Below are 14,825 nucleotides of genomic sequence, written 5' to 3'. Positions count from 1 at the left end.
CTAATGTATTACTTTCCACCCATGTATCTTCTTAAAAATAAAGTGTCTGTTCTAGTAATTTTTATATTTTAAGTTGTGTTTTTTATTCTTATTGTTTAATTATAATGGATTTATTTTATTGGGCTATATTATTATAAAATTCTTATTGTTGAGTTTTAAGCTGTCTTTATATATTTTGTCTAAAAGTCTTTTATCTGCAAAATGTTTTGCAATATTTTCTCCCAGTATGTGCCTTGACTTTTCATTTTTTGTAACCATGTCTTTTAAGGAGCAGGCATTTTAAATTCTATTGAATTCCAGTCTATCAATTTTTTCTTTTAAGGTTCATTCTTTTTAAGGTCCTATCTATCTTTTTGTTTGCCTACTCCATGGTCACAAAGATTTGTGCCTATATTTTCTTCTAGACGTTTTATAGTTTCAGCTTTTACATTTAGGTCCATTACCCATCATACATAATTTTAACATATGGTGTGGAATATGAGTCATGGTTCGATTTTTTCCATGTGGGTATCAAGCTGTACCAACATCATTGATTGAAAATACCATCATTGGGACTTCCCTGGTGGCGCAGTGGTTAAGAATCCACCTGCCAATGCAGGGGACATGGGTTTGATCCCTGCTCCAGGAGGATCCCACATGCTGCGGAGCATCTAAGCCCATGTGCCACAACTACTGAAGCCCGCGCACCTAGAGCCCATGAGCCACAACTTCTGAGCCTACATGCTGCAACTACTGAAGCCTGCGCTCTCTAGCGCCCACATGCCACAACTACTGAGCTCGTGCACCACAACTACTGAAGTCCACGCGCCTAGAGCCTGTGCTCCACAACAAGAGAAGCCACTGCACTGAGAAGCCCACACAGCTCAACGCAGAGTAGCCCCTGCTCGCCACAACTAGAGAAAGCCTGCGTGCAGCAACAAAGACCCAACACAGCCAAAAACAAAAAAAAGAAAAAAAGAAAATACCGTCTTTTCCCCATTCAATTATCTTGGCATCTTTATTGAAATTCAATTGACTCTATATTTGTGGGTCTATTTCTGGATTTTTTATTCTTTTCCATTGATTTATAGATCTATTCTTATGCCAATACCATAATCTTGATTTCTGTAGTTTTACAGTAAGTTTCAAAATTAGGTATTAATTATAAGTTCTCTACTTTTTTCTTCTTTTTCAAAATTATTTTGAATACTCTATGTTTTCTGTATTGCCATGTACATTTCAAAATCAATTTCTATAAAGAAGCCAGCTGGGATTTTGATTAGGATTGAATTGAATTTCTTTTTTTTTTTGGCTGCACTGCACGGCATGCAGAATCTTAGTTACCCACCCAGGGATCGAAGCCTTGCGCCCTGCAGTGGAAGTGTGGAGTCCTAACCACTGGACTGCCAGGGAAGTCCCGGTCATTTATTCACTTTTAACATTATTAATACAGTTGTATTTCTGTCTGCTATTTTACTTTTTGTTTTCTATATGTGTCATGTCTTTTTTGTTCTTCTATTCTTCCCCTTTTACTGCTTTCTTTTACATTAAATGAATATTTTCTAATGAAGCAATTACATTTCTTTAATGATTTTTTTCAATTTTTAAAGTTTTTTTTAGTGTTTATTCTAGGGCTTATGAGAGAAGCCTAATTTAAATAACTTCAGATTTATGCTAGCTTAATTCCAGTGAGATATAGAAACATTATTCCTATATAGCTCTATACCCTTTCCCCCTTTTTGTGGTATTATTGTTATACATATTACATATATTAATGTTACAAACCCAACAATACATTGTTATAATTATTACTTTACCATCTGTAGTCATTTCCTTAGCCCAGTAAAGCTTTGCCTCCACCTTTCTTCTTTGTACTCTTACATTTATGTTTAAAATATATTTACATTTCTGTATGTTAGATGCCCAACAATACATTATTATACATGTTATTTTTTTTTTTTTTTTTTTTTTTTAAATTTATTTATTTATTTATTTATTTTTGGCTGTGTTGGGTCTTCGTTTCTGTGCGAGGGCTTTCTCTATTTGCTGCGAGCGGGGGCCACTCTTCATCGCGGTGCGCGGGCCTCTCACTGTCACGGCCTCTCTTGTTGCGGAGCACAGGCTCCACACGCGCAAGCTCAGTAATTGTGGCTCACGGACTTAGCTGCTCCGCGGTATGTGGGATCTTCCTAGACCAGGACTCGAACCCGTGTCCGCTGCATTGGCAGGCAGATTCTCAACCACTGAGCCACCAGGGAAGCCCCTATACATGTTATTTTATACATTATATATAATATAATATATATGATGTGTATTATACATATTATTTTATACAACTCTTTTTAATATTGGTTAAGAGAAAGAGGGAGAAAAATATGTAGTTACACTATCTTTTATAATTACATAATTTGTTTTACTGGTACTCTTTGTTTTTCCTTATGGATTTGAATCACTATCTGGGGTTACTTGCTTTCAACCTGAGGAAGTCCCATTAGTATTTCTTATAGGACAGGTCTGCTTAAAAAATTCTCTCAGTTTTTGTATATCTGGAAATATCTTTATTTTATCTTCATTTTTGAAAGATAGCTTTTCTGGATTTAGAATTCTTGGTTGACAGTTTTTAACTCTTGCTGATTCAAGATTTTCTCCTTATCGTTGGCTTTCTGTATTTTTACTATCATTTGTCTGTTTCTGAATCTCTTTGCATTTATCTTAAAGTGCTTTGAACTACTGGATGTGTAGATTGGTGTTTTTCAATCAGTTTGGGAATCTTTCAGCTATTGTGGTCTTGAATATTTTTTGTGCTTCTTTCTCTCTCTCTTGTGCTTCCTTCTGATACTCTCATTACACATGCATTGGTCCACTTAATCATGTCCCATATTTAACAGAGGCTCTGTTTTTTTCTTCATTTTTTTTCCCATTTGTTCTTTGGATTGCATAAATTCTATCAATCTACCTTCAAGTTTGTTAATTCTTTCTTCTGTCAGTTCAAATCTACTGTTGAGCCACTCTAGAGAATTTTCCATTTCAGTTATTGTACTTTTCAACTCCAAAATTTCCATTTAGTTCTTTTTTTTTTTTTTTTGTAATTTCTAAACCTTTCATCTATCTGATGAGACATGGTCATTGTACCTTGCTTTACTTCTTTAAACATGATTTCCTTTAATTCTTTGAATGTATTTGTAATGGCAACTTTCAAGTTTTTTTCTGTTAAATTCGATTGTTTTTGGTTGTGCTGACAGGCAGTTTCTGTTGCCTGCATTTTTTAAAACCAGTGTATGGGTCCTACTTTCTTGTTTCTTTGTATGTCTCATAATTTCCTGTTGGAATCTGAACATTTTAGATAATATATTGTAGCAACTCTAGGCCCTGTTCCCTCTTCCAGTTTGTTATTTTTATTTGCTTGTTTATTTGTTTAGTGACTGGGTAGATTATTTTAGTGAAGCCTGTTTCTCTCCCCCACCCTCTGAAGTGTTAAGCCTTTGATGTTGCTCCTCCAGGAGCCACAGCTTTTGGTGTGCCCAAAGTCATCCTGGGAGGCCATGCTTTCAAATGGCTTTCTTCTCTCTTTCTCTGGCCACACATAGCTGTTAGTTTTCACTTTTTGTTGGCTAATTGCTGTATTGTTTTCAACAATGCCATGGAGGTATAAATTGCTCTACTGATTAATCAAATTCAGACTCCCTTGAAAGAGCAGTTCCCAGGGTCAGTGTTTGATAGTTATTCTACCCTAGGAGGGCTTCTACCAGCAGTCTCCTTCCCTGGCTCTCTCCCTCAAACTAGCCAGTCTGTGATTTAGCCCAAATCTTCACCAAATTCCTGAATCTTCCTCACAGTTGCTCCCTACCACAACCTCCAATGTTTTTGAGGGCACACTTAGGCTTGAACTTTTCCATGCTCTATTGCAAATGAAGTCAATTCCTTTGGGAAAAGATTAGGAGGTATCTATTTTACCTCTGACCTGCTTCCCCTTCACTTCCAGGCAAAATCTCTGAGCCAAGGCCCTGGAGCTGGGAATGGGGATAGTGACATGCTTCTCTCAGTGACAACCCCACTGAAGGGGTTGAACCCTCAGTGGAGTGGAGAGCAGTAACCTGAGGTTTTCCTATCTTTCTTCTGATATGGAAGCACCACCTTACCAGCCAGGGAAAGTGCGATTGATGTCTCAGTATTCTCAATGGTACCATGACCAAGGTAGACCTTCCCTTCCATGAGTGGTATCTGGGAGGAATAAGAGAGTCCCCACCTTCTAATTGTACTCACCAAGAACGTAGCTTTATCAACAGCTGTTTAAGCCCTCCAGCTGGAACCTGTGTGGAAAGATAGCCCTGTGTTCTTGAGCGCACTTATCTGGAGTGGAGTTTCAACCTTGCTGAGCTGGGAATACGGAGGGAGGGAGCAATCCAGGTTCAAATACCACAGATTCTCACTTTTCTTACCAAATATTCATAGATTTTCGTGAATAGATGTTTCTTCATTTTCTGTATACTCTTATGACCATTTTCAGAGGCTTTAAATTAAATGCTTGTTTTTAAAATAATTTTCACCAGTTTCACTGGGGAGCAGGTCCACAGAGCTCCTCATGTTGTCATGCTGGAAGTGTTTTCTGAGTTTCTTTCTGTAATTTTTAAAATCTGGCTTCTTTTAAGATTTTCTCTTTTTCATTGCTTCTCAGCTAGTTGATTGTGAAGTGCTTTTATATTGTTTCTTTTGTATTTCTTTTGTTTGAGAAGAAATACTGTTGACATTCTTAGGTCTGTTTAGCTCTTATCAAACTTGGAAAATATTCAGACATTATTACTTAAATTTTTTTTGTTTGCCTCCTTCCCCCAATTCTGGAATTCCAATTTCATGTGTATTAGACTGTTTGATATTATTCCAGAGGTTACTGAAGTTCTGTTCAGAGTTTTCAGTTTCTTCTCTCTATGCTTCATTTTGGATAGTTCTTTTGCATCATTTTAAGTACACTAAGGGCTTCCCTGGTGGTGCAGTGGTTAAGAATCCACCTGCCAATGCAGGGGACACAGGTTCAAGCCCTGGTCCAGGAAGATCCCACATGCCGTGGAGCAACTCAGCCCGTGTGCCATAACTACTGAACCTGTGCTCTAGAGCCTGCGAGCCACAACTACTGAGCCCTCGAGCCACAACTACTGAAGCCTGCGTGCCTAGAGCCCGTGTTCCACAACAAGAGAAGCCACTACAATGAGAAGGCCACGCACTGCAACGAAAAGTAGCCCCTGCTCGCCACAACTAGAGAAAGCCCGTGCACAGCATTGAAGACCCAACGCAGCCAAAAATAATAAATAAAAATAAATAAATAAATAAAATATTAAATACGTTTATCCTTTCTTCTCTGGTGTTAAACTGCTGTTACTCATATTAAGTAACATTTTCGTTTCAGATATTGTATTTTCCCAATTTTTTTGTAAATATTATTTTTGCTTTATTATGTTCATATTTTATTTTACATTCTTGAACATAATAGAGCATATTTCTAATAGGTTACAGGGAGGCTGGTCTGTATCATTTCAGTCCATCATACAGTGCTTTTCCATTTTCCCCCAACATTTTTGTGTTCTATAAGTCTTGTACTTGTTTCATAAAATATAATTGCTAAGTATTCTATTTTTTGAAGATGTTATAAATGGAATTGTTTTCTTAATTTCATTTTTGTATTGTTGATTGCTAATGTCTAGAAATACAATTGATTTTTGTATATTGGTCTTATATCCTGCAAACTTATTGAACTTTATTAATCTTCATAGTTTTATCTGTATGTGTGTATATTGTTTAGGGTTTTCTATATATGTCATTTGGAAGTAGAGATTGTCTTATTTCTTCCTTTTTAATATGGATGCCTCTTATTTATTTTTTTTGCTTAATTTCCCTGGCTAGTACCCCTGGTATAATGTTGAGTAGAAGTAGTGAGAGTAGATATCCTTTTTGTTCTTGATCTTAGAGGGAAAACATTATTTTTTAAACCATTAAATATAATATTAGTTGTAGATTTTTCCTAGATACTCTTTATCAAGTTGAGGACGTTGGCTACTATTCCTGGTTTGTTAAGTGTTATTACCACAAAAGAGTGATAGATTTTGTTAAATGCTTTTTTTTTAAAATTTAATTTTATTATTATTATTATTATTTTTTTTAAATTTAATTTTATTTATTTTTTTATACAGCAGGTTGTTATTAGTCATTCATTTTATACACATCAGTGTACACATGTCAATCCCAATCTCCCAATTCATCACACCACCCCCACCACCCCCGGCCGCTTTCTCCCCTTGATGTCCATACGTTTGTTCTCTACTTCTGTGCCTCAATTTCTGCACACCAGTTCATCTGTACCATTTTTCTAGGTTCCACATACATGCGTTAATATACGATACTTGTTTTTCTCTTTCTGACTTACTTCACTCTGTATGACAGTCTCTAGGTCCATCCATGTCTCTACAAATGACCTAATTTCATTCCTTTTTATGGCTAAGTAATATTCCATTGTATATATGTACCACATCTTCTTTATCCATTCATCTGTTGATGGGCATTTAGGTTGCTTCCATGACCTGGCTATTGTAAATAGTGCTGCAATGAACATTGGGATGCATGTGTCTTTTTGAATTATGGTTTTCTCAGGGTATATGCCCAGTAGTGGGATTGCTGGGTCATATGGTAATTCTATTTTTAGTTTTTTAAGGAACCTCCATACTGTTCTCCATAGTGGCTGTATCAATTTACATTCCCACCAACAGTGTAAGAGGGTTCCCTTTTCTCCACACCCTCTCCAGCATTTGTTGTTTGTAGATTTTCTGATGATGGCCATTCTGACTGGTGTGAGGTGATACCTCATTGTAGTTTTGATTTGCATTTCTCTAATAATTAGTGATGTTGAGCAGCTTGTCATGTGCCTCTTGGCCATCTGTATGTCTTCTTTGGAGAAATGTCTATTTAGGTCTTCTGCCCATTTTTTGATTGGGTTGTTTGTTTTCTTAATATTGAGCTGCATGAGCTGTTTATATATTTTGGAGATTAATCCTTTGTCCGTTGATTCATTTGCAAATATTTTCTCCCATTCTGAGGGTTGTCTTTTCGTCTTGTTTATGGTTTCCTTTGCTGTGCAAAAGCTTTTAAGTTTCATTAGGTCCCATTTGTTTATTTTTGTTTTTATTTCCATTACTCTAGGAGGTGGATCAAAAAAGATCTTGCTGTGATTTATGTCAAAGAGTGTTCTTCCTATGTTTTCCTCTAAGAGTTTTATAGTGTCCAGTCTTACATTTAGGTCTCTAATCCATTTTGAGTTTATTTTTGTGTATGGTATAAGGGAGTGTTCTAATTTCATTCTTTTACATGTAGCTGTCCAGTTTTCCCAGCACCACTTATTGAAGAGACTGTCTTTTCTCCATTGTATATCCTTGCCTCCTTTGCCATAGATTAGTTGACCATAGGTGCATAGGTTTATCTCTGGGCTTTCTATCCTGTTCCATTGATCTATATTTCTGTTTTTGTGCCAGTACCATATTGTCTTGATTACTGTAGCTTTGTAGTATAGTCTGAAGTCAGGGAGTCTGATTCCTCCAGCTCCGTTTTTTTCCCTCAAGACTGCTTTGGCTATTCGGCATCTTTTGTGTCTCCATACAACTTTTAAGATTTTTTGTTCTAGTTCTGTAAAAAATGCCATTGGTAATTTGATAGGGATTGCATTGAGTCTGTAGATTGCTTTGGGTAATATAGTCATTTTCACAATATTGATTCTTCCAATCCAAGAACATGGTATATCTCTCCATCTGTTGGTATCATCTTTAATTCCTTTCATCAGTGTCTTATAGTTTTCTGCATGCATGTCCTTTGTCTCCCTAGGTAGGTTTATTCCTAGGTATTTTATTCTTTTTGTTGCAGTGGTAAATGGGAGTGTTTCCTTAATTTCTCTTTCAGATTTTTCATTATTAGTGTATAGGAATGCAAGAGATTTCTGTGCATTAATTTTGTATCCTGCAACTTTACCAAATTCATTGATTAGCTCTAGTAGTTTTCTGGTGGCATCTTTAGGATTCTCTATGTATAGTATCATGTCATCTGCAAACAGTGACAGTTTTAATTCTTCTTTTCTAATTTGTATTCCTTTTATTTCTTTTTCTTCTCTGATTGCCGTGGCTGGGACTTACAAAACTATGTTGAATAATAGCCATGAGAGTGGACATCCTTGTCTTGTTCCTGATCTTAGAGGAAATGCTTTCAGTTTTTCACCACTGAGAATGATGTTTGTTGTAGGTTTGTCATATATGGGCTTTATTATGTTGAGGTAGGTTCCCTCTGTGCCCACTTTCTGGAGCGTTTTTATCATAAATGGGTGTTGAATTTTGTCAAAAGCTTTTTCTGCATCTATTGAGATGATCAGATGGTTTTTATTCTTCAGTTTGTTAATATGGTGTATCACATTGATTGATTTGCATATATTGAAGAATCCTTGCATCCCTGGGATAAACCCCACTTGATCATGGTGTATGATCCTTTTAATGTGTTGCTGGATTCTGTTTGCTAGTGTTTTGTTCAGGATTTTTGCATCTATATTCATCAGTGATATTGGTGTGTAATTTTCTTTTTTTGTAGTATCTTTGTCTGGTTTTGGTATCAGGGTGATGGTGGCCTCATAGAATGAGTTCGGGGTGTTCCTTCCTCTGAAGTTTTTTGGAAGAGTTTGAGAAGGATGGGTGTTAGCTCTTCTCTAAATGTTTGGTAGAATTCACCTGTGAAGCCATCTGGTCCTGGACTTTTGTTTGTTGGAATATTATCAATCACAATTTCAATTTCATTACTTGTGATTGATCTGTTCATATTTTCTATTTCTTCCTGGTTCAGTCTTGGAGGGTTATACCTTTCTAGGAATTTGTCCATTTCTTCCAGGTTGTCCATTTTATTGGCATAGAGTTGCTTGTAGTAGTCTCTTAGGATGCTTTGTACTTCTGCGGTGTCTGTTATAACTTCTCCTTTTTCATTTCTAATTTTATTGATTTGAGTCCTCTCCCTCTTTTTCTTGATGAGTCTGGCTAAAGGTTTATCAATTTTGTTTATCTTCTCAAAGAACCAGCTTTTAATTTTATTGATCTGTGCTATTGTTTTCTTTGTTTCTATTTCATTTATTTCTGCTCTGATCTTTATGATTTCTTTCCTTCTGCTAACTTTGGGTTTTATTTGTTCTTCTTTCTGTAGTTCCTTTAGGTGTAAGGTTACATTGCTTATTTGAGATTTTTCTTGTTTCTTGAGGTAGGCTTGTATAGCTATAAACTTCCCTCTTAGAACTGCTTTTGCTGCATCCCATAGGTTTTGGATCGTCGTGTTTTCATTGTCATTGTCTCTAGGTATTTTTTGATTTCCTCTTCGATTTCTTCAGTGATCTCTTGGTTATTTAGTAATGTATTTTTAGCCTCCATGTGTTTGTGATTTTTACGTTTTTTTCCTTGTAATTGATTTCTAATCTCATAGCTTTGTGGTCAGAAAAGATGCTTGGTATGATTTCAATTTTCTTAAATTTACTGAGGCTTGATTTGTGACCCAAGATGTGATCTATCCTGGAGAATGTTCCGTGTGCACTTGAGAAGAAAGTGTAATCTGCTGTTTTTGGATGGAATGTCCTATAAATATCAATTAAATCTATCTGGTCTATTGTGTCATGTAAAGCTTGTGTTTCCTCATTAATTTTCTGTCTGGATGATCTGTCCATTGGTGTAAGTGAGGTGTTAAAGTCCCCCACTATTACTGTGTTACTGTCGATTTCCTCCTTTATAGCTGTTAGCATTTGCCTTATGTATTGAGGTGCTGCTATGTTGGGTGCATATATATTTATAATTGTTATATCTCCTTCTTGGATTGATCCCTTGATCATTATGTAGTGTCCTTCCTTGTCTCTTGTAACATTCTTTATTTTAAAGTCTATTTTATCTGATATGAGTATTGCTACTCCAGCTTTCTTTTGATTTCCATTTGCATGGAATATCTTTTTCCATCCCCTCACTTTCAGTCTGTATGTGTCCCTAGTTCTGAAGTGGGTCTCTTGTAGACAGCATTTATATGGGTCTTTTTTTTGTTTCCATTCAGCAAGCCTGTGTCTTTTGGTTGGAGCATTTAATCCATTCACATTTAAGGTAATTATCTATATGTATGTTCCTATTACCATTTTCTTAATTGTTTTGGGTTTGTTTTTGTAGGTCCTTTCCTTCTCTTGTGTTTCCCACTTAGAGAAGTTCCTTTAGCATTTGTTGTAGAGCTGGTTTGGTGGTGCTGAATTCTCTTAGCTTTTGCTTGTCTGTAAAGCTTTTGATTTCTCTGTTGAATCTGAGTGAGATTCTTGCCGGGTAGAATAATCTTGGTTGTAGGTTCTTCCCTTTTATCACTTTAAATATGTCATGCAACTCCCTTCTGGCTTTTAGAATTGCTTCTGAGAAATCAGCTGTTAACCTTATGGGAGTTCCCTTGTATGTTATTTGTCGTTTCTCCCTTGCTGCTTTCAATGATTTTTCTTTGTCTTTAATTTTTGCCAATTTGATTACTATGTGTCTCGGCATGTTTCTCTTTGGGTTTATCCTGTTTGGGACTCTCTGCCCTTCCTGGACTTGGGTGGCTAGTTCCTTTCCCATGTTAGGGAAGTTTTCGACTATAATCTCTTCAAATCTTTTCTGGGGTCCTTTCTCTCTGTCTTCTCCTTCTGGGACCCCTATAATGCGAATGTTGTTGCGTTTAATGTTGTCCCAGAGGTCTCTTAGGCTGTCTTCATTTCTTTTCATTCTTTTTTCTTTATTCTGTCCCGCAGCAGTGAATTCCACCATTCTGTCTTCCAGGTCACTTATCCATTCTTCTGCCTCAGTTATTCTGCTATTGATTCCTTCTAGTGTAGTTTTCATTTCAGTTATTGTATTGTTCATCACTGTTTGTTTGTTCTTTAATTCTTCTAGATCTTTGTTAAACATTTCTTGCATCTTCTCGATCTTTGCCTCCATTCTTTTTCCAAGGTCCTGGATCATCTTCACTGTCATTATTCTGAATTCTTTTTCTGGAAGGTTGCCTATCTCCACTTCATTTAGTTGTTTTTCTGGGGTTTTATCTTGTTCCTTCATTTGGTACATAGCCCTCTGCCTTTTCATCTTGTCTATCTTTCTGTGAATGTGGTTTTTGTTCTACAGGGTGGAGGATTGTAGTTCTACTTGCTTCTGCTGTCTGCCCTCTGGTGGATGAGGCTATCTAAGAGGCTTGTGCAAGTTTCCTGATGGGAGGGACTGGTGGTGGGTAGAGCTGGCTGTTGCTCTGGTGGATAGAGCTCAGTAAAACTTTAATCTGTTTGTCTGCTGATAGGTGGGGCTGGCTTCCCTCCTTGTTGGTTGTTTGGCCTGAGGTGACCCAACACTGGAGCCTACCCAGGCTCTTTGGTGGGGCTAATGGCAGACTCTGGGAGGGCCCATGCCAAGGAGTGCTTCCCAGAACTTTTGCTGCCAGTGTCCTTGTCCTAACGGTGAGACACAGCCACCCCCCGCCTCTGCAGGAGATCCTCCAACACTAGCAGGTAGGTCTTGTTCAGTCTCCTATGGGGTCACTGATCCTTCCCCTGGGTCCTGATGTGCACACCACTTTGTGTGTTCACTCCAAGAGTGGAGTCTCTGTTTCCCCCAGTCCTATCAAAGTCCTGCAATCAAATCCCGCTAGTCTTCACAGTCTGATTCTCTAGGAATTCCTCCTCCCATTGCCTGACCCCCAGGTTGGGAAGCCTGACGTGGGGCTCAGAACCTTCACTCCAGTGGGTGGACTTCTGTGGTATAATTGTTCTCCAGTTTGTGAGTCACCCACCCAGCAGTTTTGGGATTTGATTTTACTGTGATTGCACCCCTCCTACCATCTCTTTGTGGCTTCTCCTTTGTCTTTGGATGTGGGGTATCTTTTTTGGTGAGTTCCAGTGTCTTCCTGTTGGTGATTGTTCAGCAGTTAGTTGTGATTCTGATGTTCCTGCAAGAGGGAGTGAGGGCATGTCCTTGTACTCCGCCATCTTGAACCAATCTCATTAAATGCTTTTTCTGTATCTATGAGATGATTGTACGTTTTTCTAATTTGCATACTTTATACCTTATTTGGTTTTTGTGTGTTTATAAAAATACATAATGGATTCATAAATGCATTATTACTTTCATAAAATCAGTGATGGTATATTCTCTTTCATTTGTATTTTACCATATATCTCAATACAGTGCTCTTCAGAGAATAGGCACAATAAATATTCTATGAGCTAACAGCTAAATTTTTTGATCCTGGCCATAACTTTTAGCATCTGGAAACCCTAAATCTCTAGGCTGGGAACATGTTTCATTGGGTTTCACAGTGACTCTCTTCTTAGGCCTAGTATTTTGCTGTGAAATTTTCTAGAATTTTATAATTTCTGGATGGCTTACGTAACTATATAAAAATTTACTTTTAGGTTTAGTGATCTACCCCTGGACTTTTTGTCAATTATGACATACTATAGTTGTGAATAATATGCCTATTTGGGAGAAATAAATTATGAACTACACATATATGTAGAGGAAATGATATGATGCTTGGGATTTTTGTAAAAATAAAACAGAAGGGGAGTGGTTAGAGGTATAGAGAAAACAAGATTGGCCATGAGTTCATAATGGTTGAAGCTGGAAAATGGGTACATTTTACCTACTTTTGTACATTTAAAATATTCCATTAAAAAGTGTAATATAATACAAAAATCATGTAAAGCATATATGTACAGATTTATAGGTAATTATAACTTAATAACTACCTAGATTAACAGTTAGAATTTTGCAGTATTCCAGAAGCCACCCATGTGCCTCTTTCCAACCGTAATCTTCTCCCTTCTTTATTGGGAACTATTATCCTGACATTTCTTGCTTTTCTTTATAGTTACCATCTATGTATGCATCCTTAAATAATATAGTTTAGTTTTGCCCATGGTAAGTTTATATGGAAGATATCATATTACATGTATTTTTTTGTGTTTTTATTCTTTCGTCATTATGAAATTCATCCATATTTTGCATATAGTCCTAGTTTATTATAGCATAGCACTCCAATATATGAATATGCCATCAATTCTACTGTAAATGGACATTTGTGTTGTTTCCAGTTGCCATGTTTTCTTTGATCCAGCCCATTTTATTTTCCATATCTGTTAATTACATCCCTGAAAAACTGGATGATGGCCTTTGAGAATGAGAAAACATCTTTTCTCCCTTCTCAGGTGCCATCAGCTCTATCAACTCTCTATATGGTATATTTGTAACCAAAATCCAAGACTACTGAGTATAGTCTTTAAACTAACTAATTAATATCCTCATTTCCTTTAAACTTAGAAAATTTTAAGCCCAATCCACTGAATACTGGAGACAAGAAAAATAGGGTAGACTTGAGAGAGAGGGAAATGAAGAAAAAGTCTCCTTAAGGAAGAATAAAAGGAATATGAGGCCTTTTGGTGGAGGGTGGAGATGAGGTGAGGAGGAAGGTAGAGGCAACATTAAAGATGGATTGTGAGGAACTTCCCTGATGGTCCCGTGGTTAAGACTCCTGCTTCCAGTGCAGGGTGTGTGGGTTCAATCCCTGGTCAGGGAACTAAGATCCCACATGCCATGCGAGATGGCCACAAAATTTTAAAAAAAGAATTAAAAAAAGAATGGATTGTGAAATTAAGTCAAAGTTACCCAAAGTTGGTAGATATGTTTCACTTTCCATAAAACTTATCACAACATAGCTTGCCAGGTTTTATTCCATACTACTTTGCTCAATTTTAAAAAATTATCCCAGTGTCTGGGTATTAGGAATTTGTATAAATTCCAATATCTTGGAATGTTGGTAACAGCAGGGCACAATGTTTCTCTCCTGGATTATTTTGACCCAAATCAAAAAATTTCTTCTATTTATTTTCCTGAAGATTGAATTAGAATTTTCAGTGAGGCATCAGTAATGGCACAAGCATGTATTGATATTAGTTAGCTACACAAATTGTCACATGATACAGATTTGTTTTTAAACCAAGAGATGAGTTGGCTTTGATGATAATTTTTTTAAATAGTTACTGAGGGAAATTTCACCTTGTGACATGTCCAGATATTGATGCTATAAATGTCATCGTATTGAATATTTACTGGTAGATTTGTCAATTCCTTAATGAAAGGACAGGTGAAAAAAGATTCGTGCGATAATGGATAAAATTTTAGTCACTTAACAAAAAGAAATGAATTTACATTTATATCATATAATTAAGAATTTCACCATAATACTGTACTATAAAATCACAGCTGAATTTGAAAATTCTAAGCATTTTTGTTTTAAATCCTTTTGTTTAAGTTTGTAGGAAAATTTTTCAGTCTTGCTTCAGAAATAATGCTTTTGCCTCAGTGGGCTCATTTTCCTATGGTGCGTTTGGATTGTGAAGATTTGAAGACAGGCCTAACAAACAAAGCAAAAGCCTTCGCAAACATATTACTAAATGACATAGCTTCAAAACATAGGAAAGAAAATGAAAGGTAAGTAGAATTAGTTGCCAAACTCAGAATTATAAGGCTAAAAGAAATAGTTTGCTAGTGACAATTCTTGTTTAAAAATAAAAGATTAAAATATAAGTACTTACAAGTTTTTCTCCATAGCTACCTCCTAAGAGGGTTTCTTTATAGTCCTGTTGGTTTGGTTTCTTTTCGTTTGATACTGTTTGAGACTAGTTTTGAGGCAACCCAGGATTTTTTTAAAAAAAGAAATTGACATACACCAGCTTTTGGATACAGGTTGCATGGTAATGAAAAAACCATAGACTTTCAGTGATATTGGGAAGATCTGGGATC

The 14,825-nt window shown here is 36.5% G+C and overlaps 1 protein-coding gene across 1 annotated transcript in view; it reads left to right on the top strand.

The window, feature by feature from the left end:
* The window catches only part of DNAH12 (dynein axonemal heavy chain 12), a 238,341-nt gene that overhangs the window by 51,431 nt on the left and 172,085 nt on the right, over window positions 1-14,825 (top strand). The window contains exon 12 of the mRNA XM_059939970.1: window positions 14,335-14,513. Coding sequence (XP_059795953.1) covers window positions 14,335-14,513 — 179 coding nt within the window. The remainder of the gene's footprint in view (window positions 1-14,334; window positions 14,514-14,825) is intronic.

This window comes from Balaenoptera ricei, chromosome 11 (assembly GCF_028023285.1).
Source record: "Balaenoptera ricei isolate mBalRic1 chromosome 11, mBalRic1.hap2, whole genome shotgun sequence".
In the NCBI taxonomy this organism is placed as follows: domain Eukaryota; kingdom Metazoa; phylum Chordata; class Mammalia; order Artiodactyla; family Balaenopteridae; genus Balaenoptera; species Balaenoptera ricei.
The sequence above is the reverse complement of the archived record's forward strand: the minus strand, read 5'-3'. Positions and strand labels throughout refer to the sequence as shown.